This window comes from Vulpes lagopus, chromosome 11 (genome assembly GCF_018345385.1).
Source record: "Vulpes lagopus strain Blue_001 chromosome 11, ASM1834538v1, whole genome shotgun sequence".
NCBI lineage: Eukaryota > Metazoa > Chordata > Mammalia > Carnivora > Canidae > Vulpes > Vulpes lagopus.
The window spans coordinates 86,963,801-86,990,989 of record NC_054834.1 but is presented as its reverse complement, the minus strand read 5'-3'; the positions used below and the strand labels follow the sequence as shown (position 1 = coordinate 86,990,989).

Genomic DNA, 27,189 nt, shown 5'->3' with positions numbered 1-27,189 from the left:
TGATAGAGGTTCTGGAATTTCAAAAGTAAAGTCTATATGGCTTTGCCTTATGATTTACAGTCTCTGAATTGCTAGACCTGAATTTGTGAAATTCATGTGTGAAGGGAAAGGTTAGTGTGAACTGACCTCCCCTTGACTTCTACTGAGTATAGAGCTCCCCACATGATGACAAGCAAATGCTCCATAAATCTTAGCTCTTATTTTTCTATTTTAACATAGAGTAGCTACTGAAATAGTGATAGCTAGAATTTCATTACCTTCATTCTAATAGATAAATAACACAAGGATGGCAAGTAGGCCCTACTGCATGATGTATTTCAATTTCAAAGGTGTTCTCAATGCTGAGAGTAGGGAGTCTTTACCCCTGGGTATCATCCCCATTCCTATCCCCCACCTCTTTGGATCAAAAATAAATCTTTTTCAGAAACTTTTGTGTGCAGGGCACTCATACAGGGCAATAGCAGCTCTGGCACAAAAGCAAGAAAGGAAAAAGGGAGAAGGTAAAGGAACTTGGAGGTGGGTATAGAGGATAAAGTGGAAGGAAAGAAAGAACAGGGGGAATGCAGTGGGGAGAAAATCTCAGTTCCCCTGAGCGGGGCCTCTAAGTCCTCTGGTGAAAGGAGAACCATTCTAAGTCCAGCCTCTGATCTCCCTGAAATCCTTTGTCAACCTTTAAACAGTTTGTCCTTTGCTGTTGTTTTGGGTCTGCTGTGTTTTATACAAATTTGTATAGTTGCAAATATTTAAAAATCAGGTTTCACCTAGGAATCTTAGATTTTTGACTCCTCTTTAAGTATTAGATCTCACAACATTGGGCCCATGGTAATAGTTAGTCGAGAAGTAGGTGCTATCTTTAGACGGGCAATGCATTCTCCAGTCAGCCACAGACCCTACAACTTCTTATTTTATGGTGCACAAGACACCACATTCATTTACAGTATCTGCCAGATTTCTAGAAACAGTTGGTTTTTTAACCCTTGGACTGGAAGAGGTGTATGATTCCTCCAGGGATTAAAAATAACAATCTACTGAATATGAAAAACCTGAGAATAGCAGCCTACAGTTTTCCAGTATCCATACTGTCCAATCCACTGTGGGTCCTAGACGTGTCGGTTATTTGTCCAACAATGATTTGTTAAGCACCCTTCCAAATAACTGCCACCAGTCTGGGGCATGAAAGCCAACTTCTCCATCCTTGGGAAAAAGCAGTCTGATAATAAGCCAGTAAATGAATATAAAGAACAACTAGAGTGAGGGTTGTGTTAGACATCTAAGGCTGCCACAGACGTGGCTTAAACAGCTGAAATTTATTTTCTCACAGTTCTGGAGGCTGGAAGTCCAGGATCAGGATGCAGGCAGGTTTGGTTTCTTTGGAGGTTTCCCTCCTTTGCTTGTAGATGGCTGCCTTCTTGCTGTGTCCTCACATGGCCTTTTCTCTATGCACACATTCTTCTGGTGCCTCTTCCTCTTATAAGGACACTAGTTTTATTAGATTAGGGCTCCACCATTATGATTTTATGTAATCTTAATTATGTGCCTCCTTCAGGGCACTGTCTCCAAATATAGTCACATTGCGAGTTAGACCTTCAGTCTGAATTTGGGAGCCACAATTCAGTCTGTAATGAAGATCATAAGTTAGCTTCTCTGAGATGATATTTGAGCTAAGATCTAAGGACAGGGAGGATGCCATCCTCAATGCAGAGTGAAATGCAGGCACAAAGTCCCAAATGCAACAGGAAAGTGATTTCAAGGAGCCAAAAAGAGAATGATAGCTGTGAGATAAAATCATGTAAACAAGTTAACACAGTAAAATATGTATCTACCTATATATATGATTATATACACACGTATAAAAATGCATAGTGATTACTTACTTAGCTAGGTAATGCCCTATATAATTCATTTCAGGAGATATCTGAATCCATGGACAATTTAGATAGAACAAAAATCAATATTTTGCAAGGAGAAATATAATTTAGAATGTTTGCATGTTAGGAAGAAACCCACTGTTGTTGTTGCTGTTATTATTATTACTACTACTATAACCTCAGTCATCACTTTTTGTAAAATAAGATACATGTGAGACAAAATCATCTTCAAAGGAGATGTGAATATGTTTTTAAGGCTTGAAATTTTCCCAGTATCAACATTCAGAACTGTGAAACAGACTCCCTCAAAAACATCTTAAGAGTTTTAAGCTTGTATTTTCACTGTTCTTTTGGAGGAAGTCTGAGGAAGTCTGAAGAAAAGGTTCAGAAAGTTCATGAACATAAAAGAGCTTTTGAGTTAAGTGTAAATAAATCAACTTTGCAGATTATATTTCCGTAATTTGCACTTGGATTTTAAAATCACAGAAGATGAATCTTGCCAAACTTTCTCCAAGTTTTGCCAAATTCTAAATAATATAGAAAATAATGCCAGGCTTTGGATGAATCCCATAATGCAGAGGAGGTTTACCTGTCTCTGATTTCCAAGAGAATTGTGTTACAACTTACACAAGAACATCTAGTCATAGACATACCTTGAAAAAAAAAGTTCTAAAGTTCAATTGGGGATGTGTAATCCAGGATAAACATTTTTAAAAACCAGAGACTGTCAAACTGAGTTTTAAAATATATTGTAATAACAGTTAATATAGTAGGTACAAATTGAAATGATCTTTCCGTAAGATAACCAAAGACTAATCAGTCTTTTGTTTAAAATTTATTCCGTATTTATATGTAAAGAATTTTTCATTTCAGTATCTTTGTGAAATAAAAAAGTAGTAAAAACAGAATAACTTACAGCTGTTATTAACCTTTATTTATATTAATCATAAAAAGAGTATGATTGCTTAGTAGCTAAATTAAATTTTTTATACAGATATGATTTTATACCTGGTGAAAAAACTGAGGTGATAGAGCTCTTTAAAGGGACCAGATAGGTATACAATGAAATATTAGCCAGCCATCAAAAAGAACAAAATCTTTCCATTTGTAACAACATGAATGGAACTAGAGGGTCTTATGCTAAGCAAAATACCTCAGTCAAGAACAAATAACTATATGATTTCACTCGTGTGGAATTTAACAAACAAAACAGATGAGCATAAGGAAAGGAAAAATTAAAAAAGATAAAAACAAGAAGGAGACAAATAACAAGAGATTCTTAATTCTAGGAAACAAACTGAGGGTTGCTGGAGGGGAGGTGGGTGGGTGGGGTAACAGGGTGATGAACATTAAAGAGGGCACTTGAAGTAATGAGCACTGGGGTTATATGCAACTGCTAAATCACTAAATTCTACCCCTGAAACTAATAATAATCTACATGTTAACTAAATTTAATTTAAATATTTTTTTTCAAATAATAAAGAAACAGGATAGAAAGACTTTATGTTAAAAAATCAGATAACATAGGTGAAATGGAAAAATTTCTAGAAAGATACAAACTACCAAATTTATTCAAGAATAAATAGAAAATAAGAATAGAACTGTAAGAACTAGAGATTGATTCAGTGATTTAGAAACTTCCCACAAAGAAAACCCCAGGCCCAGATGGCTTCACTGGTAAACTCTATCAAACATTTAAAAAAGAATTATTACTAATCCTTCACAAACTCTTCCAAAAATATAAAAGAACACCTCCCAACTCATTCCTTGAGGCCGTTACCATGAAACCAAAATCATACAAAGATGTGACAAGAAAAAAAATGACGGAGAAATATATCTTATGAATATAGATGAAAAAATCCTCAACAAAGTACTAAATTCAAGCAAACCAAATTCAGCGATCTTCAAAGAATTATATGCCATTACCAATGTGCAATTTATCCTAAGAATACAGATTGGTTTAACATTCAAAAATCAATTACTATAATAAACTGTATTAATAGAAGAAAGGGCAAAAATCATATGATTATCTCAATAGGCACAGTAAAAAGATTGAACACCCTTTCATTATAAGAACACCCAGCAGACTAAAATTAGGAAGAAGTTCCTCTATCTTTTTTTTTAAGATTTTATTTATTTATTTGTTTATTTATTTATTTATTTATTTATTAATGAGAGAGAGAGAGAGAGAGGCAGAGACACAGGCAGAGGGAGAAGCAGGCTCCATGCAGGGAGCCCAATGTGGGACTCAATCCCGGGTCTCTAGGATCAGGCCCTGTGCTAAAGGTGGCCTAAACCACTGAGCCATCCGGGCTGCCCAAAATTCCTCTATCTGATAAAGAACATCTACAAAAAATTCACAGCTAACATCACAGTGGTAAAAGATTCAGTTCCCCCTAATATCAAGAACACACCACTTCTGTTCAGTATTTTTTGGTGGTTGTACAAGAGCAATTAGGTAAGGAGAAGAAGTAAATAAAAAGTATCCATACTGGAAAGGAAGAAGTAAAACTGTCTCTATTTGCAGATGGTATAATCTGGTTTGTAGAAAATCTCAAGGAATTCACCAAAAAACTATTCAAACTATAAAAACTTTAGGTAAGTTGCAAGATACAAAATCAATATATAAAAATCAATTGCATTTCTATACCTTAACAATTAACAGTCAAAATGATCTAAATAAATGGAAAGACATCTACATAAACTTAATATTTATATAGATCATAAAACTAAATATTTTTAAGATGGCAATACTCCCTAAATTTATCTACAACTTAAATGTAATTCTTATCCAAATCCAAGATAACTCACAGAAATCGACAAGCTGAACCTAAAATTCATATGGAAATGAAAAGGGCCCAGAATAGCTATCTTGAAAAAGAACAAAGTTGGAGGAATCACACTTTCTTATTTCAAACTTACTACAAAACTTACATAATCAAAACAGTGTGGTGCTTGCATAAGGATATACATATAGATCAATGGAATACAATTTAGAGTCTAAAACTAAAGCATATATATATATATATATATATATATATATATATTTCATTGTTTTTTTTTTTTTTGTAAGGGTGCCATAACAATTTAATGGGAAAAGTTTTTTCAACAAAAGGTATTGGGACAATTGAATATCCACATGCAAAAACAATAGCAACAACAACAACAAAAGCAAGCTGGACTTCCTTCCTCACACAATACAAAAGAATTAGGTCAAAATAGATCTGAGACTTAGATGTAGGAGTTAAATCTATAAAAGTCTTAAAACAAAACATAGAAATAAATCTTCATGTTCTTGAATTAGTCAATGCTTTCTCAGATAAAAGCACAAGCAACAAAATAAAAAGTACATACATCGAACTTCATTGAAATTTAATGCTTTCGGATTAAAAAGATACCAAGGAAGTGAAAAGACTACCCACAAAAACGGGAAAAAATGTTTGCCAATCATATATCTGATAACGGACTTGCATTCAGAATATATAAAGAACTCTTAAAAATCGATAATAAAAAGGCAAATAATCCAATTAAAAACAAAAGATAGACAGCTCCCCCTTCCCCCAAAAAAGGTATACAAATGATCAATAAGCACATGAAAAGATGCTTAACATCATTAGTCATTAGGAAAATGTAGACTAAAACTTGAATGAAATACCAGGCATGAAGTTGCAGGTGCAGCATGATAGTCTACCTAGTGAGAAATGGCTTGGCCTTGGGGGTGCAGTAGAAATGGAAAAAAAAAAACAGACTAGAGAGAGATCTTAGAGACTGAGTTGTCAGGCTTGGATGTTGGACAAAGGCAGTAAGGAAGGAGGAGGTCAAGGATGACTCCAGGTATTTGAATTGAGGAACTACGTGGGTGACAGTGCCATTGACTTAGAGACTTAGAGAAGTCTGGAGGGACAGCATGGGACTCTTTTTTATTTTTAGCTTTCAACATAGTGAGTTTGAAATGCCTGAGAGATGTGCAAACAGAGATGTTAAGGAGGAAGTTTTAATAGACAGGTCTGGAATCCAGAGAAGAAATCCAACTGGGGATTTCAGGTGTGACAGCAATGGTGGAGGTGAGTCGGCCCACGGATATGTAATAGATATCGTGGGAGAATGAAATGGCTGAGGAAAGTTGTTCTTCCTTAGACCCCAAGGAACAGCAATATGAGCCACACCAAAATCTAAAGTAAAGGTTAGAAGATGAGCTGACAAAGGAGACTGAGTGAGCTTCAAAAAGAGACAAAGGAGGGGCAGCTCCTGTGGCTCAGTGGTTTAGTGCCACCTTCAGTCTGGGGCCTGATCCTGGAGACCCTGGATTGAGTCTCATGTTGGGCTCCCTGCATGGAGCCTGCTTCTCCCTCTGCCTCTCTCTCTCTCTCTCTCTCTATCTTTCTGTGTGTGTGTGTGTGTGTGTGTGTGTGTGTGTGTTTCTCGTGAATAAATAAATAAAATCTTAAAAAAAAATACACGAGGTTGGCTTTCACTTTGAGGATCACACAAATGGCATTGACTGTTCCTGTTCTTTTTTTTTTTTAATTCAACTTGCCAACATAGAACACTCAGTGTTTGTCTCATCATGTGCCCTCCTTAATTCCTGTCACCCACCTCCCATCCGCCACCCACCTCCTCTTCTCACCTTCTCTTTGTTCCAAGAGTTAGGAGTCTCTCATGGCTTGTCTTCCTCTCTAATCGTTCCCCACTCAGTTTCCCTCCTTTCCTTTAGGGTATTGTTCCTGTTCTTATGCATTGTGTTGACCATATCTTCCGATACTCAAAGCTTTAGAGATCATGAAAAAAAATGCCCTCATTAAAATAACATAGCACAACAATCACACAATACACAAATGGACTTTTAAAAACCTGACAATTCCTTTGACTTACGTTGTTCAGTGGTATTTATAGAGAGAACCACAGAAAATTGCTTTCAGAAACTAGGAACTACTAGATTCTTCAGTGACCTCTTCGCTTTGACAAAGCTCAAATTGCCTCATTTTCTCTTAACCTACATTTTGAGGTGTAATTATTCTACCCTTTTGTGTGTTGCTTGGTTCTTGACCTTATTTTTGTGTTTATTTTGTTCTGCTGTTGTTGTTTTGACATGTGCTTTCACTTTTAATCACAGCGTAGTAATAAAATGCCAGCCTCTAAGATCAGATGGAGTAGATTTAAACTCCATCTCTGTTATGTATTAGGCAAGTTACTTTACTTCTCTAATATCCATTTCCTAATCTGTAAAATGGTGCTAATAATAGTACTTATGTCTGAGAATTGCTGTATTTAATGGGACCAATGCATGTAGTATGCTTGGTACTTATAAGAACCTAGTAAATTATTACTGATCTAAAGTTGCCTCAGATCTATCTTTTGTTCAGAGTTGTCAGCCTTTGCCGAAATGTCATATGAGTTTGTAAGTAGTATATTTCACATCCTAGTATTTCCTACACTTGTCCTTGTGTGGCTCCCTCCATGTGATATGATGGCTGGAGGTGAGGCCTCTTCCCAGAGAGCATCTCTACAGACCCCACAGACACACAGGTGTGGTGTGCCTGGGAGCTCCCGTCACTTTCCTTGAGGTGGCTCATAAGCATCGCTTCCAAATCAAGGCAAAAGTGAGAACAAAATGACCTTCCAGCAATTTGAGTGCCCACTTGAACCATAATTTCTCATTTAGTTGACAATGAATATCAGAGCTAACATCAGATATCTCTGCTCTGATGCTCTCGATTTTTCAGGCCTGGAAAATTAAATGGCAGAAATAGAAACAAAGTCCTAATAATGGATACACAAAGCTTTAAGAGAGAAGTAGGAAAACAGTGAATCACTACTGTGAATCATTTCTGTGAATTGTAATTTCTTGGATTTGTAATTGAAACAATTTTCAGCTTGGCTTTAATAAGTTGAAAATGCAAATAACTAAAGTACAGTTAATTAGAGTATTTAAGCAGTGTATGAGTAACTTGTGCTAACAATGGACCAAATTGAATTTAAGGGCACTATCGGGAGTTAAGTGTTAACCAAGTGAGTGTCAGTTACATATAGAAGAGAAATATGCTTTCAGAACTGGTCTGTGCTTCTGTTCAATTATTTAATTTAAAAATTATAGATGTCAAAACTGAACTTCCAAAATAATCAGAAGAGTCTATTTCCAAATTAAAACATTATTTATAAAAGGGCATGAAAATCTACTTATTCATTCAGTAACTATTAGTGGAATCTTTTCCAAGTGATTGGAACTTGTTGAGTGTGATTGATGCCATGGAGTGGCACTTTATACTGATTTACACACTATCATGCACTCAAACCACTAGAAAACAATGACCTCCATGCTTTCCCTGCAATCTCCCTTTAATCTAATCTGGGGCAGAATCAGTCCACTTACTTCATTCTTCAAGGATCAGCAGAAGGAATATACCCAAAGAAGAGTCCATTTGGACATAGCCTCAAAGCAATAAGCAAGAGGACTGAATGGGAGTATAAATGTTAAAGGAGACCATTAACATTCCTTAAAAGCCATGATCAACACTTAGTTGTAGGGTGTCTATGTCTATGAGGTATGGATTGCTATGCAGGCTAGCCCCACCCATGTACCAGGAGTTTATAGGCAAGGAGCAAGTCCACTGATAGCCACAGGAGTTCAATGAATCAAGCAGGTTTAAGGAAATCACTAAATTGCAGAATCCTCAACTGAAGGGCTTAGTAAAAATAAAAGCTACCAGGGCCTCAGGGCCTAGAGATTCTGAATCAGTAGGTTTAAGATAAAGACTAGGAATCTGTTTTTCATAAAACAGTCCCAGTGACTCCAAGAATAAATTTTGACACAGTCTGCAAATGAAGACATGTCCAGGTAGAAGAGTGTACATGTGAAATTCACAACATCCACAGGAAGGTAGAGTAAGGGCAGGCATATCTTTGTGGGAGAATTAATGAAAGTAAGTTAATATAAAATCTGTTCAGTTGATTTATTTCTTCATTCAACAACTATTTATCATGTTCTCACTCTATGCTAAGTACTGTCCTGGCTACTGGGCACATAATAGTGAAAAAAATCAAATACAGACTACTGTCAAGGGGAAACACCTAGACCTTGTACAACTCCCATAAATACAGAGATGAAAATGGTTCATGTACAATAAATTTAGGTAAACATTGAGATAGCAATAAGCCAATAACATTTTCATAGAACCCAATGGAAGTTCATTTCTCCTGGTAGCTGACGTAGAGGTCAACACTGATGGTATAGTGAAACATAATTATGTTTATGGTCTTTCTAGATGTACAAAGAACCAAAGCTTGGATAGGAAATTCTGAGTAAACTTCATGTCTCATAACTCATAATATGTGACCTAATGCAACTTCTCAGAACAGATACATTACTCCATTGCATTTATGAACATGAAGCCATTTTCAGGAGAAATAATTCCTAATTTAACTTATTCCCATGATTTGGTATTACTCTGATCCCAGCCTGGCTCTGGCATAATCACAATTTCTGAGCCCTGGCTACACCACATGTGAGGTTAAGAGCAATTACCTACCCTAAATCTGTGCCATGAACCTTCTTCGTTTCCACATCAATATAGCTGGCTCCTCTGGATATGTGTTTTGTACATCTACTCATCACTTCTTGAGTGTTGGTGGGGCTTATTATCATTATAGTAATTAGTAGTATAGTCAATACATGTTTAAAATTGCTTTTCAGATATTTTGAGTCATAATAGGACATATGCTAAGTTCTATATATATGTTATTGGCATTTATAGCTCCTATGCACCCATTTAAGATAAATGACTAACTAGGAAATGATATGCAATACACTTTCTTGGATATTCTGAATTAGACGTTCTAATAGAGGAAATAACAAATCCCTAAAAGCTTTCTGAGAAATCTGACATGGATCAGAATGATTGTTAATGATATGAAAAGGAAAAAGAGTAGGTATTCTAAAAATAATTTGAAACTCTTGTTTTTTGTTAATTTTATTTATCCATATATGTGATAATAATACTAACTCTATTTTGATCATAATTGTGATATTTCAGTTATGGAGGTATAAGATGACTAAAATGTTCCAAGCACAACTGATGAATTTCATCATAGTAAAATGAAACTGAACATTAATTATATATACTAATAGTCTAATCTGAAACTGCCTTTCCTTTACTGTGATTTTAGTAGATATTTAAAAACAAAAGAGTTCCCATGGTCGAATTAGTTTGGGAAACACTGTTCAAGAATATTTATTTTGGGATGGGATGCCTGGGTTGCTCACTGGTTGAGCGTCTGCCTTTGCCTCAGGTCATGATCCGGGGTCCTGGAATTGAGTCCCACACCAGGCTCCCCGCAGGGAGCCTGCTTCTCTCTCTGCCTATGTCTCTGCCTCTCTCTGTGTCTCTCAGGAATAAATAAATACAATCTTTTTTTAAAAAAAGAATATTTATTTGGTAGGAGGTTGGGCAAAATGGATGAAAGGGAGTGGGAGATACAGGCTTCCAGTTATAGAATGAATAAGTCACAGGAATAAAAGGCACAGCATAAGGAACATAGTGATATTGTAATAGCGATGTATGGGGACAGATGGTAGCTGCGCTTGTGGTGAACATAACATAATGAATGTATAAACTTGTTGAATCACTATGTTGTACACCTGAAACTAGTGTAGCATTGTATGTCAACTATACTCAAATTTTAAGAAAGGAAAAAATATGGAAAGAATACTGATAAGTTACAATAATAGCAAAAGCTAACATTTATTCACTGATTACCATGTGCCAAGCATAGAGCTAAATGTTTCATTTCAATTACTTCACTTAATTTAGCCTTCTATAGAAATGAAGATTAACTGCTGTGAATTTCTCAATTAAGCATAATTGCAAGCAAGGAAAATTATATGCAAGGATATTTAAATAGGAAAATCTATTATGTAAGTCATTAGCCATAATCAAAGCATAACTTCTGCCAGATGAAAAAGTAAATAAACAAAAGTAAATAAATAAACCACCAAGGTTATATTTACTTATTGAATTAATATCACAAAAAGTCTTTTTAAAACCAATTATCTAGGGGTTTATTTTTAGTATTCACAATAAAGCATTCACTGAATTGAAATTTTTTTCATTTATATGTTCAGGATTGTGTAGACATAAATTAAATGTATCTCAAAAAGGAAAGTAATTTCCACTGCAAATAGTGTTAGAATTTCCCCTTAACTGTATTAGAAACAGATTGCAATTTCGTTTTAGGAGAGTTAAGTAAAATTTAATTAAATCCTTCACAAGTATTCTAATGTTATTGTAGTTAAATGGTCTTTAATTCATTGAATAGGAATTATAAAATCAGTGGTATAAATTTTATACAAGACCATTTAAGTAAATAGAAGAATTTTTATTATGAATAACTGTATGGCATGTACAACCTTACTTAGAATTCAAAGAGAATGTAAGAAGATAAATATCTCAAAAACAGAATAACTTAGTGTTATTAGTGTCTGATTGCAAAAGGGTTTATCAGCCTCTTGTGTTCTTATAGCCATCAGAATAATTTTTAGTAAATTAAGAAAATGATTCAGGGTCCTAATTAAGCATATGGAGCATACATACATCAGTGTGTATCAGTTAAAATAGCAGAAAATGCTGTTATCCAGTTGGCCAACTAACTTATCACATGGCTGTACATTTATGTAATTACAGGGTTATAGAGCATGCTGAGTCTCAAATTTCAAAAGCTAGTCTGGTAGGACTGGAAGCATTATCACCATTTTCTAGTTCAATCTTTTATAATATTACAGGTGAGCAAGTTGTGATGCCAGAGGTTGACTTATCAAAGCCATATAAGAAATTAGTAGTAGAATGATTCTTTAAAAAAAGAGGGCATAAATCTCATCAATCCATCCATTCTTCATTTCATGTGTTCATTCATTAAACAGACATTTGTTAAATGCCTATTATGTTCTGGATACTAGGGATGTGATGGTGAGCAAAACTAGATATGGTCCCTGGTCTTATGGCGACTATTTTGAGAATACAGTGGAAAGTGGAGAAAGAGTAATAAAATAATCACTCAAATACATGTAAGATTACAAATTAAGACAAATACTTTTTTAGAAAATGAACATGGTCTATGGAAATATATAACAAGGGGACCAGATCTAAATCAGAAGGGCTTTCCCAGAGAAGTGACCTTTACATTAAGCATTTATAGCCTGAATAGAAGCAACAAGAGAGGAGAAGGTGCAAAGAGGCGCAGAAGCCCTGGAGAAAGAAATGAGTATCTGAAGAACAGAAAGCCCAGCATGTTTGGAGTCTAAGAAGTAATGAGAGAAAGGCAAGAAGGAAGAGGAAGGCCATCCCAGATCAGTTAGGGCCGATAGTTCAGACAAACATTTGGTCTTTATCCTAAGAGTTATGGAAAGCTGTGAGAGAGTTTAGCAGGAGGATAAAGTTATAGCTCTCATCTTCGACAGTTTTATTTTTACATGGGCAAATACCAGATTCACAACTGCTATTCAAGGTATAGGACATTTTTCTAAGTTTTGGTTCTGTAAGTGATGGCCTGGAGAAGGGGTAGGGTGGGAGGGATAGAGAATGGCAATATGGATATGAAGGAGGATTGGAAGTTGGTTGCCATACTATCCATCTGGCGTATCTGACTGTTTGGGAGCTCTATAATGAATGTGTTCTGAGAATAGAGTCATGTTTGAAAAACACAATTGTTTTGGAAGATTCAAATATAGGTGAAATTTGCTTGTGGTTTGTGAGCTACCTTCGGAGAGGTTTTACATGGCAAAACCTACTTCTGGAATTGTTAAGATGATGTGGCTTTTGTGGTTTTTGTGGCTCATTTTCTCTATAAAAATCCCAGTCAGGATGAGAAATTATCTAGGTTCATTAATGCCTCCTCTCTTGAGGTATCTGAAGGTAAAGATTTGGGCTGACCTCTTCTGACCAAAGAGGATGCTAAACTATGTTGTTGATAAACCAGTAGTAATCCAAGCCATGCATCTATGACAAAATACAACGAACAGCTTAAATGACTAGGTTTTTAGGCTAGTCTGCAATCCCAGCTTTGCACGGTTTAGAGTTGTTGGAACATCATCTCATCTTTTTTTAAAATACTCTGACAACTCTGCACAGCCTGAATAGCGTCCCTGCTGCTCAGCATGGCCCTCCTGGACACCCTCTGGTCCTTCTAGGCAAGCAAACGGCCTCTAGGCCTTCATTAGCCTGTCCATCAGGGAGGTAACAATGCTCACAGATCTTGAGACAGGAATTAAACAAATGTTTAGCGATGGCAGGTCTTCTCTTCTCTTCTCTTCTCTCTTTTGAGAAAGAGAAAAAATGTGTGTGCATGCAAATGGGATGGGGGAGGGGCAGAGAGAGGGACAGAGGAAATCTTATGCAGGCTTCATGCTCACTCAGCGTGGAACCCCACTTGGGGTTCGATCTGAGATCATGACCTGAGCAGAAACCAAGAGTCGGTAGCTCAACCCACTGAACCACCCAGGTGCCCGGCAGGTCTTTTCATTACATGAGATAGAACAGATGAGAGAATTTATTTAAATTTAATCATCTTTTTAGTAATAATGTTTCCATTTCTCCCAAAGTTCATGACTCCGAAGGAAGTACAACAAGAGCACTTACACTGGAGGATATTTTAAATGGGACATTTGCCTATAAAACATTTTTTCCAAACTGGATTTCAGGTAAGTGAATTATTTGTTTATCTTCTGAGTTCTTAAAAAATATGTGTTTTTTGTTTTTATTTTTAGTATCAATGCATCTCTATGGTAACCGAAGCCATATCATCTGAAATGGAAAGAAACAGCAATTATTTAGATAAGTCAAGTGGCCACCAAAACACCTTTGGCAGAATCATTTGGTCTGCGTTTACCCAATAGTAATGATGCCACTTAGAGTTTCAGCAAGAAAGTAAAAATTGAGAGTGCATTGCTAGAATAATTTGAGCATGTTGTATGGTTCTTCAGAATGGGAGATATGCACCTATTTAGGGGATGTCATTAAAAAAAACTAAAAAAAAAAAAAAAAAAAAAAAAGGAGATGTCATAAGAACTTTACCAAAAGAGAAATTCCATTGTCAACCTGGATATCTGAGAAATGGACAAATCTTACTCTGACAAAAAAGTCTTTCATGGACCAAAAAATTGATATTTTCATATAAGTTTCCAGAATAGGATGTTGTCAAATAAGTCTAACCAAACAAGTAGTAAGGTCAACTACTTTGTTTATGACGTTATAGTTTATATCTAAAGTACAACTGAACAGATTTGAATATTTTGATTCTTCTCTTTAGGAAATAAAATGCACACATTAATAAATTAATGCATTTAATTTTTTAAATTAAATCAAACACAACCCAAAAGTCATGTACTTTTTCATTGCAAAACAAACATACCATTTTAAACTAGTTTATCATCCTTGTAACACAGAGAAAATTTTATTCCCAAGCACCCTGAACTGGTCGTTATAGGATAGCTACTAGTAAACATAGCATTTTTTTTTGTGGAGAGTAGAGTAAGAGCATCCTTTCATCCCTTCCACTGTCAACTTATTATTTTAAATCTGACAAAGCAATGTCCTGGACAGGGAAGAAAAACAAAGTAAATCTGTGAAATAAGAGAGGTTTCTCTTTCTTATAAATGTATTTCCTATTAAGGGAGATCATTTCAAGTTTATTTTCCTTCTTGTTTAAAGGACAAGAATATCTTCATCAGTCTACAGATAATGATATAGTATATTACAATATTGAAACAGGAGAATCATATACCATTTTGAGTAATGCCACCATGGTATGTATCCGGCATCATCTTCCTCCTCAAAACTTTGCCATTTCTTCACTAATCAAGGACCAAACTCTCAGCACTTGATCTGGACTCAACATGCCTTCTTGGCTCCATCTCTCACGAAATTGTCAAATTCTCTCTTCTGGTCACACTAGACTACTGTCCTGGCCTTCTCTCAATCACCTAGCATCTTTCTTTCTCTGTGGAAAAAGTGTAGCAAGAAACAAGAGTCAAGAACTCAGTCTTTATCACAGGGAAACCGAGGCTCCAATACAAGTCTGTCAATTCCCTAGTTACGGAAAGTTATATAGGGTTCCTCACTACACTAGCCACGATGTGCCTCATTTTCTCTCTCTAAAGGGTAGGAAGAATAATATCTCTCTGGGTTACTACAAGAGGTAAGTGATGTAACATTGGAATGTAGTAGAACAGTGCCTAACACGGAATACGCGCTCAATAAACAAGAGCTAGGAGATGTAGGTGCGTGCTGCTCTAACTCCCAGGCTCTCAGTCCCCTTGCTTTCTCCACCCTCAAAACCCTACTAATATTTTAAAGTCAAGCTCAGATGATACTCTCCTCCTCTGCACAATCAATGATCCTCTCATTTGGATTTGATCTCTTCTTTTTTTAATGCCTTGGTAATGTTATATTTATATATCTTTAATAGAACTTTCTAACTTGCAATACATTACAGATTTTCAAGCTTAACATTTTAAGCTTCTAGAAATCACAAGGTATATCCTATTTATCACATCTTCTTCCCATAATGTTTAATAAATTTCTTTGTATACAGTAAGTGCTATGTAAACATTTTTAAAAACTGCATGTAGGAGTATATCAGGTATATGATATCCTTTTAGAACTACACATTTACATGGCTCTGGGTGTTTTTTTTTTTCTGTATTCTAATCAACTTCTTTATAATTTCAGAAAAGTGTGAATGCTTCAAATTATGGCTTATCACCTGATCGTCAATTTGCATATCTAGAAAGTGATTATTCAAAGGTATGGACTATTTAATTTGGGTATATCTGTTTATATCTCTTACTAATCCACAGTTTGACTTGTAAAAGTAAGAGGAAGCAAGAGTATATTTTTATATCTAAATATTCAACAAGTTAATGTGGGTTCTCAGTGAGCCCCCAAAGTATAACTGAAACATACACAAATAATTCAGAATTTGGTGTACTTGTCTGGTTATCATCTAGGTAGTAGAAACTACTTTCCTCTGGGGGGATACATTTCGGGGCACTGACGTTTATCAGAAATGGGAGAGTTATACTTGTATTTCTAAAGCTATTTGACTTCACAAATCATTAGTTCGCACATATTTTAACCTCTTGAAAGTTTCTTATTATTTAAAATGGGAAAATCAAGGTGTAACCTATTTAACTCACTTGCTCAGGTAAAATAATACATAGCCAGTGGTAGACCAGGGTTTAAATCTGTGTGTTCAAAAGCCTGGAAAAGGAGAATCCTACCAAACCATAACCATTTAGCCTTACTTAATTTCCCCTTCCCGAATGAAGTTGCAGAGGGAAGTTAATTATCTTGTTTTATCTACTTATACAACTCCAAGATTCTTATTTTTTGTAATAAGGCACAAAAATTTATTATCAACTTAAACATCTAGTAATTACTTTTAGATAGACAATCTTTTAATCACCATTTCTCATATCCCAGGTGAGACGTAAAACTCTTAATACACAGAATGAATAGTTAATCTTTCCCCTCCGCAGCTCTTCTTGTCTGCTGATTATTTTCCAGTGGACCAGGTCCTGGTCACTGGCAATCTTTAGGAAGACGCATTTCAACCAGTTACAGTTTCTTTGCCAAGAGTTTGAAAGCTCTTTTAAGAAACAAAATCCAAAGTAATACTTATATTATTCCCTAACCACAGAACAAATATACTTAATGAGAAAAAGAACAGTTTTTTTAAGAGGAATTATAAACTACATATCTTCTATTTATTTTTCAATTTCTATTATTTTTAAAAGTGTTAAATTTAAAGAAAGATAAACATTTTGTAACAAAACCTGTGTTGAGTGAAATTCTTTACCTAATTTTAGAGGATATCGTTGTAATGAACACAGGTGTAGGGTAATCCTTATGGCCATGGAGATCATAGTGGTTTCACTTCAATCAAGGTAAAGCATAAAGGGAAAATTCTTAGGAGAGAGTGTGTCAAAGAAAGCTTTTTATATTAAGAAATGTCTTCGGATATGCTTTTTATGGAGTGAGGGTTGAATCACTGCTGAGATTAGTTCTGGAACTTAGACAAACAGCACAAAAGTCCACAGTAAAACTCTTTAAATGAAGACTCTTTTGGAATTGAAACATATCTTTCCTAGTGCCTTGTGAAAATTGTCATTTTATAATTTTGGATTTTAAGTTGAATGATTTGTGATGATACATTATTAATATAAGCTTTTTAAGAATCATAATGTGTCTTTGTCTCTCCTCTTTCTGACAGCTTTGGAGATATTCTTACACAGCAACATATCACATCTATAACCTCAATAATGGGTAAAATTTCATGTCTATTTATTCATAATACTTACATCTATTATAGTTTTTCATTCCAAATTCTGTTTTGAGGTTAAGACTACATTCTCTTGTTACTGATTTTAGTTTCTTACTCCTTTACAGTGGATGTGTACCCATCACACTTAAGAAATTTAAAGAAATACTTTTATGGAATATTTACCTTTTTTATTTGACTAATACCTTGCATTTTTACACATAATGCAGTTTTATTTTCCCTACTTCGGGACAACACAGTATAAATAAACCATTTATGGAAGTAAACATACGTACTGAAAATACAAACACATGCATGGGAATGATACAATACTTTCAGGAGAATGGCTACTTCATTGGAAGGAAGCAGAAGGGAAGGAGATGCAATATTAGTTGTACTTGAACACATACTCCATTAATTGTTTTTTAAATCAATTTTATTTAACATTGCAAAATATAAGTATTTCTTAAATTTAGGTTGTGGATAAATTGTTACCTATTATATCATTTTCTTTATTTTTTTGTAATGCCTAACTACTTGAAATATTTACAATTTAAAAGAAAAAAAAAAAGGAGTGAGTAGGTAGGCAAAGACCTAGTGAAAGAATTCCTGGCAGAAGCAATAACATGTAAAGGCCCAAAGGGAAGGAAGAGCATGGAATGTTCCAGAAACTCAAAGTAGGTCAGTTGAGTTGAAACTGGAGAAGGGCATGCCAACTAGTGAGAGGTAATGTAAGGTTGGGAAGGAGTTGGGGCCAGGAAGCAGGGGCCAAATAATAATGAGGAAACAAGAAGAGTTTTAGATGTCGTTGTGATGACAATAGGGAATCACTGAAGAGTTTTAAATGGGAAATGACATGATCAGATTTGCACTTTAGAAAAATCACTCTGACTAAGTATGGACAATGAATTGGTTTAGTTACTCATCTTAATGTGATATCCTACTTGCTGTTATATAAAAGGGAAAAATAAGTATATGGCTTTAAGAGGTATTGAAAAATTTTATGGTCTATTTCCTCTTTTGTCCAGCAAGAGCACAAAAATTCAAAAAAAAATCTACTTATTTTAAAAGTTCAGGAAAGAATAACTCTGATCTTAAACTGTCAAATTAAGAACTAGGAACAGCTACATAAAGTAGAACCTGAAGTCATCTAATGTACTCTGGGTCTTTCTCTTCTCTATATCCACATCATCATCAAATTCAAAAAGGATTTTTGAACACCTACTATGTGAAAAGCACGTGTGGGAGAGATACAGATGAATTTGAGGCACTAGCCCCGCTCTCAAGAAAACTTGAAACTAGTGAAATAAAAACCTTTACTCTTTCAGCACAACTTCTTGAAGCTTTAAACATTTTCTCATTTTTCTTATAATCATTTTGCAATTCTCCATGTCCTACCTATGTCGAGGTTCAACAAATTAAATAGCATTCCAAAAGAAGATGACAATACTAATATTTTAATTATGGCTTGTATAAGCTTTATGGCCTAGAATCATTTTAAGTATTTAGCTTTTGTGCAGTGAATTTAGTCAAACTTGCTTGCTTTCTTGCTTTCTTCCTTTCTTTCTTCCTTTCTTTCCTGTACAACTAATTTGCCAGACTGATTCTTTTTTGTCAGGCAAATATAGCATAATTTAGGAAGTGAGGGATGACAAATTTGTTGAGATTCAAGGCAAGACCAAATATCACTAATTCCAAGTTTTCTATGTGCCTCTGAAGAGTCTATAAAAATCTACCACAGAGCAAATGAAGATACTTCTGGTTTCAAGCATGGGAAGGAGTACTGAGGAGATGACAGCCTTTGTAAGCAGCCTCCTCCACTTTCTCTCATAGTGTTAGTTATTTAGAAAACAGAAAATGGCAGCTGTGGTGACTTGCCAGTCATGAAGAGCCTGTGTGCTGAGATTTTCAGCTTGGCGCTGTCTGAATGCGTGCCTGGATGATTCCACAGCATATGGAAACCTGAGACAGTGTTACAATGTCAAAGGTAGCATGAACCCTGGCTTGACACAGAACTGTAGCCAGGTGAAGAATGTCTTCTTTTTCGGATCATTCCTCAGGTCTTTCAATATATTCTGGCCCTTCCTGGTGCCTGCTGCTCATAAACTGTCCTCTGGCAGGCAAGATTCTCACTGCAGCACCAATGGTTTCTCTCTTTTCTGGGGGCATCACTCTTTTCCCAAGCAAAACTGACCTGCCCCTGCTATGCTAGGCCTCAGGCTGCACGACCTAAGAAGTTACATCAAAGTAGTGTGGGTTACAAGCCTTTGCAGGTGTCTCTACTTTAAAAGAATGAGAAAAGTAGAAATGCCAGGCAGATGTTCAAGCCAGGCTAAAGTTAGTTTTTGGAGAGGAGGCCAAAGAGTCTTTCTTCAGGCTCCTCAATTTATACATTGGAGGCAAGTCTTGTTTTGTGTCTCCACAAAAGCATTCCTAATAAAACCATTAATATGATCTTCAAGAATATAATAGTCAAAACTTGGGCATAGCATCCTATGACTCTTTAGCACTTGTAAAAATCTGAACACATTCTTGCTGAAGAACGACAAAAGCTCCACAGTGTAAGTTAGTCAATTGAGTATTTGCAGGGCGACTTTAGGCATCAAAGTGAGATTTTTGGCCAATAAGATATTTGAAATTTCCCCATGGGTGGAGAACTTTGCAAGCTTAAGGCATACTGCCCAGTGTATGATCTGTTTTTCAGTTTAGCTTGAGATCAGATGTTCCTTTCCTTTTCTGATTTCAAGTCAGATCCCTGGGGAGATTGTCAAATGGCATCTTATTTTCAAAAATTTGAAATGCATATGCATTCACAGAGATGGGGGTTGTAAATGAGAATGTGGAAGAGTACATATTAAACTTCAGCACAATTATAGCATTGGAGAGCTGGAAGGCACTTCATCGACCATCTCAGCCTGATGTGTACAAATTTTACAGTCCTGAGGGGTAAGAGGCTTGAGTTTACTTCGGGGTCTGCCAAGAACCAGCTATGCAATTTGAAAAAGTCGTATCCCTCGAACCTCATGTTTATTTTTTATAAAAGGAGGGGGTTCTTTTAGATAATTTCTAGAGATAGTCCCACTTTTGCAGCCTATAAATCTTTTTTGAAATCTCTAATTCACTTCACTAGAGAGGTCAGAAAACTGAGACCCGGAGAAGTCAAATGACTTTTAAGTAACTAGTAAAGAACCCTAATGTCTCTAGTGCCATTGCTGCCACATTCTTTCTGTTAGGTTTAAAGAAGCAGAGGATGATCCTTCATTGTTCTTGTTTACTTTTTTTCTGCTTTTAAAGACGTCTTTTTCCATTGAACAGCAAGGTTTATTATTATTTTTTCTTTCTTTTTTTTTTTCCTTCTAGAGAGTTTATAAGAAGAAATGAGCTTCCTCGTCCAATTCAGTATTTATGCTGGTCGCCTGTTGGGAGTAAATTAGTAAGTGTTTAAATTATAGAAGTGTTTAATCATTTAAATAAAAGAGGAGCCATTTGATTTTGGCCTTTGTTAAATTTCCCTGCCTGAAAGGAAAAAAAAAAATTCATGACTATTTTAGTGGTTAAAAACGGGAAGAGTTTTGATAAATTGAAACTCATCTGAGAATTCCGCAAAATCTCAAGCTCATGGATAGACTTCTTTAAATATCGCAGTCAAAAACTTTATCCTCATACTCAGCCAGAATGCGTTGTGCCAGAAAGCTGAGGAAAAATATGGTTTTCACAAGTTTCCCAGACTAGCTTCAGACAACATGAAATTTTGTCCAAGCTCTTATTTAAGGACTCTAAATAAAGATTAGATCTGGCTAGCTATTAATATTCAAAGATTTATTTGACTTTCTGTTAATATACACAATTATTTATTTGGGTAATAAAACAACATATACAATAGTAGACTTTATGCTTTATTTGGTATAGACTTTAAAAATCATAATTGATGTTAATTAATGTGAATTGGTTGGTTTTTTTGACCTATTAAAATGATACTTCAGTTGTGAATCTTTTTCACATTTCAAAATGGATTACCACTCATTTTGTAAGTGTTAGATAAATAGTTAATACAAATGTCCAGACTTCATTGTGTTTCTTATGGAATTCTCCTTATTAACTCACTTACCATTACTTCTAGGCATATGTCTATCAAAACAATATCTATTTGAAACAAAGACCGGAAGACCCACCTTTTCAAATAACGTATAATGGAAGAGAAAATAAAATATTCAATGGAATCCCAGACTGGGTATATGAAGGTAAAACTGTACTGTTTTTCTGCTGTTACTGTTTTAGGGCTTTAATTGAAAATAATTGCATATATTTAGTAAGATAGAGATGAGTGGTACGTTACTGAGATGAAGGGTGGCATTTCTGAAAGCTTTTATCAGGTTAGGAACAGAATGTGCCTGTTCTGAAAGAGCAAAATCTAATAATTGGCCTGAGTTTATTTTCATAAGCATTATAAAGTGGTAATAATAATTTATATTTCAAAAAGTATGTGGTCCTTAGATGCTGTTAGTACATTACCTCAGGTTTCTCTTTTCTTGAGAAATAAGTCTTTCTTCCAAAACGAAACAGCAGTCTTCATAATTTTGCAGGGAAATATCCCTAGTTTTTGATGTTTTCGTGACTTGCGTCCTCTTTCTATGCCATGTAGAGTCCAGGACTTGACGTTAAAAGGTTTTATAGTCTTTGCCAATACTAAAAAATTAAATAACTGAAGTGTTATTGTTGTTTTTAAAAATATTCCCAGGAGAAAAAGTTAACTTCCAACGTTTTTGTCACTCTGTAGTATTTAATTATAGTTCTTGTTTGGGTACTTTAGGTGACTATAGAAACCAGAAGCTGCCCCAAAGGAAAAATCATTTATTGTTGAAATGTTTAATTAGTTTACTGAAATAATTACACTTCTGATTCATATCAATTCTTAAGAAGACTGGTTGATGTTTGATATGGGGTATATCTTTAAATTCAGATTATCCTTTTTCATAACCAAATTTTGGCATATGTCACATTCACATTAAGTAAATTATTTCAGTCAATAAATGCCTAATACAATGTATTTTGAGGCATTTACATTGATCTTAAGAGTAAGTTATAATTGTAATTAATATGCTTGTATTTATCTTTCAGAGGAAATGCTTGCTACAAAACATGCTCTCTGGTGGTCTCCTAATGGAAAATTTTTGGCATATGCAGAATTTAATGATACAGAGATACCAGTTATTGCCTATTCCTATTATGGTGATGAACAATATCCTAGAACAATAAATATTCCATACCCAAAGGTATGTTGAGTACTTTTAGCAGATGCTTCTATTCCTCCGGTGTCAAAATGAGCAACCAATACCATGAATAGAGGTGGGATCAACAAGTTTGGAGAGCTTCTTATCCTTGTGCATTGTAAGGCAAACATTGTACTGTGCTCTATTATTTATGTGGACATCTGTTGCTTTGGACATCTGGTTGTGCTGGATGAACTAGTCTTTGCAAAATCCATCGCAGAATCTTTGAAAAACATATGGTCTAGATTATGGAGGAAAAACAAGCTTAACTTAATTTTAATTTTTCATATTTCATGCTCCAAATTCAGGGTAAAGTTCTGTTTTGCAATTCCCTCTTGAATTCTCATGTAAATGCCGACTAGAATGGAAAATACAAATGTTGAACTTGATGTTCCTGTCAGGTAGAAGCAGGTATGAGTTGTGATCTTTTCTGGACACACAAGGTAGGTTAAGTTTATAAGCCTAGTTTCTTCCTTGAGGAAATTAGACATGGAGTGAGCCCAGAGTTTCTTGTATAACCATTGTAGAATTCTTAGTGTACATACTTTTCATTCAGTCCCCTGTCCGAAGAGAAGGGTCCTGTGTCTGTAGTGGGAGAACAGCAAGGTCACTTGGAAGGTCATATGGTGGAGAAGCGTCATATCCTAATTTGATATAGACAAAAAACCTGAAAGGGGGTCAAATCCTCCTCTTTCAAAAGGCATGGAAGTGATTTTAGAAAATAGTTCTTTGTTCTTTAGTTCCTATTGTGTTTACTTGCCAAAGAGAGCACTGTTATGGATGGACGCAGTGGATCCCCATACATGACACGAATGGGATGGATGTGCATACACACAAGTGCTTTTCGATGCGAGCCAAAGTGGCTGTGGTCAGAGAAGTAGAAATAGCAGATAGTCTAAAACTTATGTTAAAGGTCATTTGAGAAAAGGCAGTGGACAGGAGGTGTACGCTTAGGTAGGAGATCTCTCAATGGCTGTGTACAAAGTCCGAAAGCTGGAGTTATTTGGAAGCAAGAGGTATGGTACTTGGGGCCTGGGATGTAAAAGAGCTTGGATCTTTAGGAGGGTGAAGCGAGCAGGAAGAGATGGAGGAACCCAGAATTGAAGACTGACACTGGCAGAGAAGTTGGGACCCAAACTTTCATGCTTCCTTGAAGACTGAAGTTGTTGAAACATCTGAAATCAGACTGAGAAGTGAGACAGCTTGCAAAAAGCCAGAAGTCCCAGCTGAACCTCAGAGTGAAACGGGTCAGAGGAGAGCCTGGACAGTTCTTTAGATGAATCCGAACAGCCCAGAGTCATTTAAGGCTGTGAACCTAAACTTCCTGGACTTAAGTTGTTTAACAATTATAAGACTTTCTTTTACTGTGTTAAAATAACAGGAACTCTAAGAAGCTGTCTGGGTGTGAACTACACTGTCATGTAAATTTAGGGTGTATAATAGCACAGAAAGTACAAAACAAGGAAAGTGCAAATTCCACGGGCACTTTATTTGGAGGTGACATTTCCCTAATTTTGGGGGGATGAAAGAAGTAGTAATATAACCAGCAAGGAGAGTGAGTGATGACTGTCCTAGACCAAACTATAGGGTACAAGGCAAAAGGTATCTTTCATTATTCATTCTTTACACTCTCCCCACCCCACACTCCCTTTAGCACATGGAGAAACAATTGTTATACGTATCATAATAATAATTATAGGAAATATCTGTCTTGAAAGGCAGAAAAGAGAATATCAATTATGGAACTGCATTTTCATATCCAAAATATTTTTCCCTATGAATCAAAGCCCCCTCATTAATCACTTAAAATGTGTGTTTTCACTCTGGTTGACACAATATTTGTAGTTGCCCTGCAAGTAAAATTGAAATGAGATTCCTGGTCATGTTATAATTAGAATGTTTTCACAGTAATATACTTAATATTATTAGCTTATAAAAATATGCCTAAATTCCTAAAGTGTCTTTAATATGTTGGCAATAATTAGAATTTTATGAGCTTATATATCTCCAATGTTTTGGCAGGCTGGAGCTAAGAACCCTGTTGTTCGGATATTTATTATTGATACCACTTATCCTCAGCAGACAGGTCCCAGAGAAGTGCCAGTTCCAGCAATGATAACATCAAGGTATAGTAAGCTCAGATGCTTCCCACCTTAAACTGAATTTTAACACTGAAATTTCTTTATCGGGATTTACACTTCTTTTCTAGTGAGTTTATGGTGTTTATATTCCAAGCAAAAATAAATAAATAAAGTTGTCATGCAAACCCGAATACATAATCAAATTAAAAAGCACAAATACGTTTCTTAAATTGATTTTAAAACACTAGCCTCTTTCACACATATAAAGGTGATCTTAGTGATAATATAAGGGATACTTCCCTCAGATGTGTGAATGTAAACTTAGGATCAGTAGGCAGATAGTATAATTCATACAAGTTCTCAGCGTGGCTTCTCTCAACTCTGGTCTACTTTCCAACCCAGGATTTAGAGATCATGCTTGCTCACATATGCATGACAAACAAGAGGAAAAAAGTCAACCCTCTCCAAATATTAGCATTTTATTTTTTACTAGAATGCAGTCTATCCACAATTATCTGTTGGCACAATTATCTGTTTGGGGTTAACTACAGTTAGACAGGGACATGAAGCAGTCTCACTTCCCCAGCATGGCACCCTAGGTAGATATTGTCTGATTAACCCTGATTATAGCAACCCTGCAGCATCTCCATCAGTCCTCTGTGGTCATTCTGGGTGAAGCTGATAAAGGTAAGAGATGCCCTATGCCCTGCCTGGTGGGCCTCTTTACTACTTCCCAAAGGGCTTGGCTTTTCCTCCTGCTGGCCCATGCAGGAGAGTCAGCCAAGGCCGAATGATTGATCACTAACAAGGTAAAGAACCTCAGCAGAGGCCTCTGCTGGGCCCTTCCAGGGTGAATCCACTCGTGGGTAATTTAAAATAGCTTTATTATTATTGTTATTTTTTGGATGATCCATTACTCCCTCAACCCCAATCTAGTTGACAAAAGCTCGACTAAATACATCTTTTTTTTTTTTTTTCTTTTTAAGTATCATTCTCCTTAGGAGCCAAATGAAATGATAGAAGGGTGCTGTAGAAGGAGTCAAGAGGCTTGTTGGAGCATCTATAAAATCCTGACAATGTACCAGTAATAGTTAACATTTTCGTAGCCCTCACCATGAAGTAGGCAGAAATCTCAAGAACTTCAAGCACTCTCAACAAATTTTGTAGCAAGCTTTAAATTTGGTAATATTATTATTCCCATTTTATATAGAAACAGAGGCACAGACATGTTAAGTAAGTAGCCTTAAATAGTATAACTAGTAGGAGGTAAAACCAGAATCTGAGCCAGAGACCCTTCCAGTTCTGTGATTTCTTTTACATCAATGTCCAAAATTCTGTGGTTTATTTACACTGATGTTCTCTATCTACAGCTTCGTCCTCTGAGTGGAGTAATGATTGCTGCCATTCATTGACACCAACTGTGTGCCAAGCATTATTTGAGTTACTTAGTATACATCATCTCTGATTATTGCAGTAAATCTGAATTTCAACCCCTGACCATGGTCACAGTTAAAACTCGGCTCCAACACAAACATGCCTGGAGAGAAAGATGGGCATTTATCACGCTTGGCTCTCTGCTAGTTAAAAAGTGAAAAAAAAATAAGTTTACCTGTGCAAAATCACCAGTTTCATGCTTTTCCCCCTGTAGATGGACCAATAACTTTGTCTCATGTCTTAAGATTTTTCCTAAGATGTAAAAATCCAAAGTGAGGAGAAAATTCAAGCATAAAATAAGTCCACTAGGTGAATGAGGTCTCTCAGAGATACTCTTAAAAGTCAGCAAGTATGGGGAGCCTGGGTGGTTCAGTCAGTTAAACATCTGACTCCTGATTTTGGCTCAGGTCATGATCTCAGGGTTGTGACATGGAGCCCCACATTGAACTCTGCACTGGGCAGGGAACCTGCTTGAGATTCTCTCTCCCTCTCTCTCTGCCACCCCCCTCCACCCCCCACCCCGGTCCTGGGCTCATGTGCACTCTCTTTAAAAAATTTTTTTTAATAAAATAAAAATCAGCAAGTATATTTAAGCTTTCTTTGTGGAAAAGGGAATGTTTTACTTTCCTTATCTATGGGATAAATATTTCATAATACTAAAATACATCCTTTAGAAAACAAACCTTAAGAAATTATTTGATGTGATGCTATTTTATGGCTATGACTATCTGTTTTGCTTTATTTGCAGTGATTATTATTTCAGTTGGCTCACATGGGTTACTGATGAACGAGTATGTTTGCAGTGGCTAAAAAGAATCCAGAACGTTTCAGTTCTGTCCATATGTGATTTCAGGGAAGGCTGGCAGACATGGGATTGTCCAAAGGTAGGTTATATTAGAACCCCAGAGGTATATTTCTGAAGTAGAAAGCCCATGAGGGGGCTAACATTTTGTATTATAAGGCCAGAATTAACACATTCAATTCTTGATTGCTTTGCAAACAAATCCCTCCTTATTCAGCCCATTATTTTTATTAAAAATGACTTTAGCACTGATACTGCATAGAGAAAAAGGCTAAATGAAACAATTGGAGAAATAGGTGTCTGGTTCTGAGTTAGGATGGAAATCCACCCTTTTGAGATGATACCACTGGCAGTCAAAACCCCCAAAATAATGAGGATGAAAAGATAAGATGGCTCTATTAGGAAAATAGATATGTTCTATTAAA

The 27,189-nt window shown here is 35.8% G+C and overlaps 1 protein-coding gene across 3 annotated transcripts in view; it reads left to right on the top strand.

The window, feature by feature from the left end:
• LOC121472296 (fibroblast activation protein alpha) overlaps window positions 1–27,189 on the top strand; it is a 72,876-nt gene that overhangs the window by 4,896 nt on the left and 40,791 nt on the right. For all 3 annotated transcript variants that reach the window (XR_005982849.1, XM_041723545.1, XM_041723544.1), the window contains 9 exons: window positions 13,459–13,557; window positions 14,567–14,661; window positions 15,587–15,661; window positions 17,130–17,182; window positions 20,538–20,610; window positions 21,298–21,418; window positions 22,296–22,450; window positions 24,470–24,573; window positions 26,711–26,846. Coding sequence is in view for 2 of the 3 variants with exons in the window: in XM_041723545.1 (XP_041579479.1) it covers window positions 13,459–13,557; window positions 14,567–14,661; window positions 15,587–15,661; window positions 17,130–17,182; window positions 20,538–20,610; window positions 21,298–21,418; window positions 22,296–22,450; window positions 24,470–24,573; window positions 26,711–26,846 (911 nt within the window). In the remaining variant the exon portion in view is untranslated. The remainder of the gene's footprint in view (window positions 1–13,458; window positions 13,558–14,566; window positions 14,662–15,586; window positions 15,662–17,129; window positions 17,183–20,537; window positions 20,611–21,297; window positions 21,419–22,295; window positions 22,451–24,469; window positions 24,574–26,710; window positions 26,847–27,189) is intronic.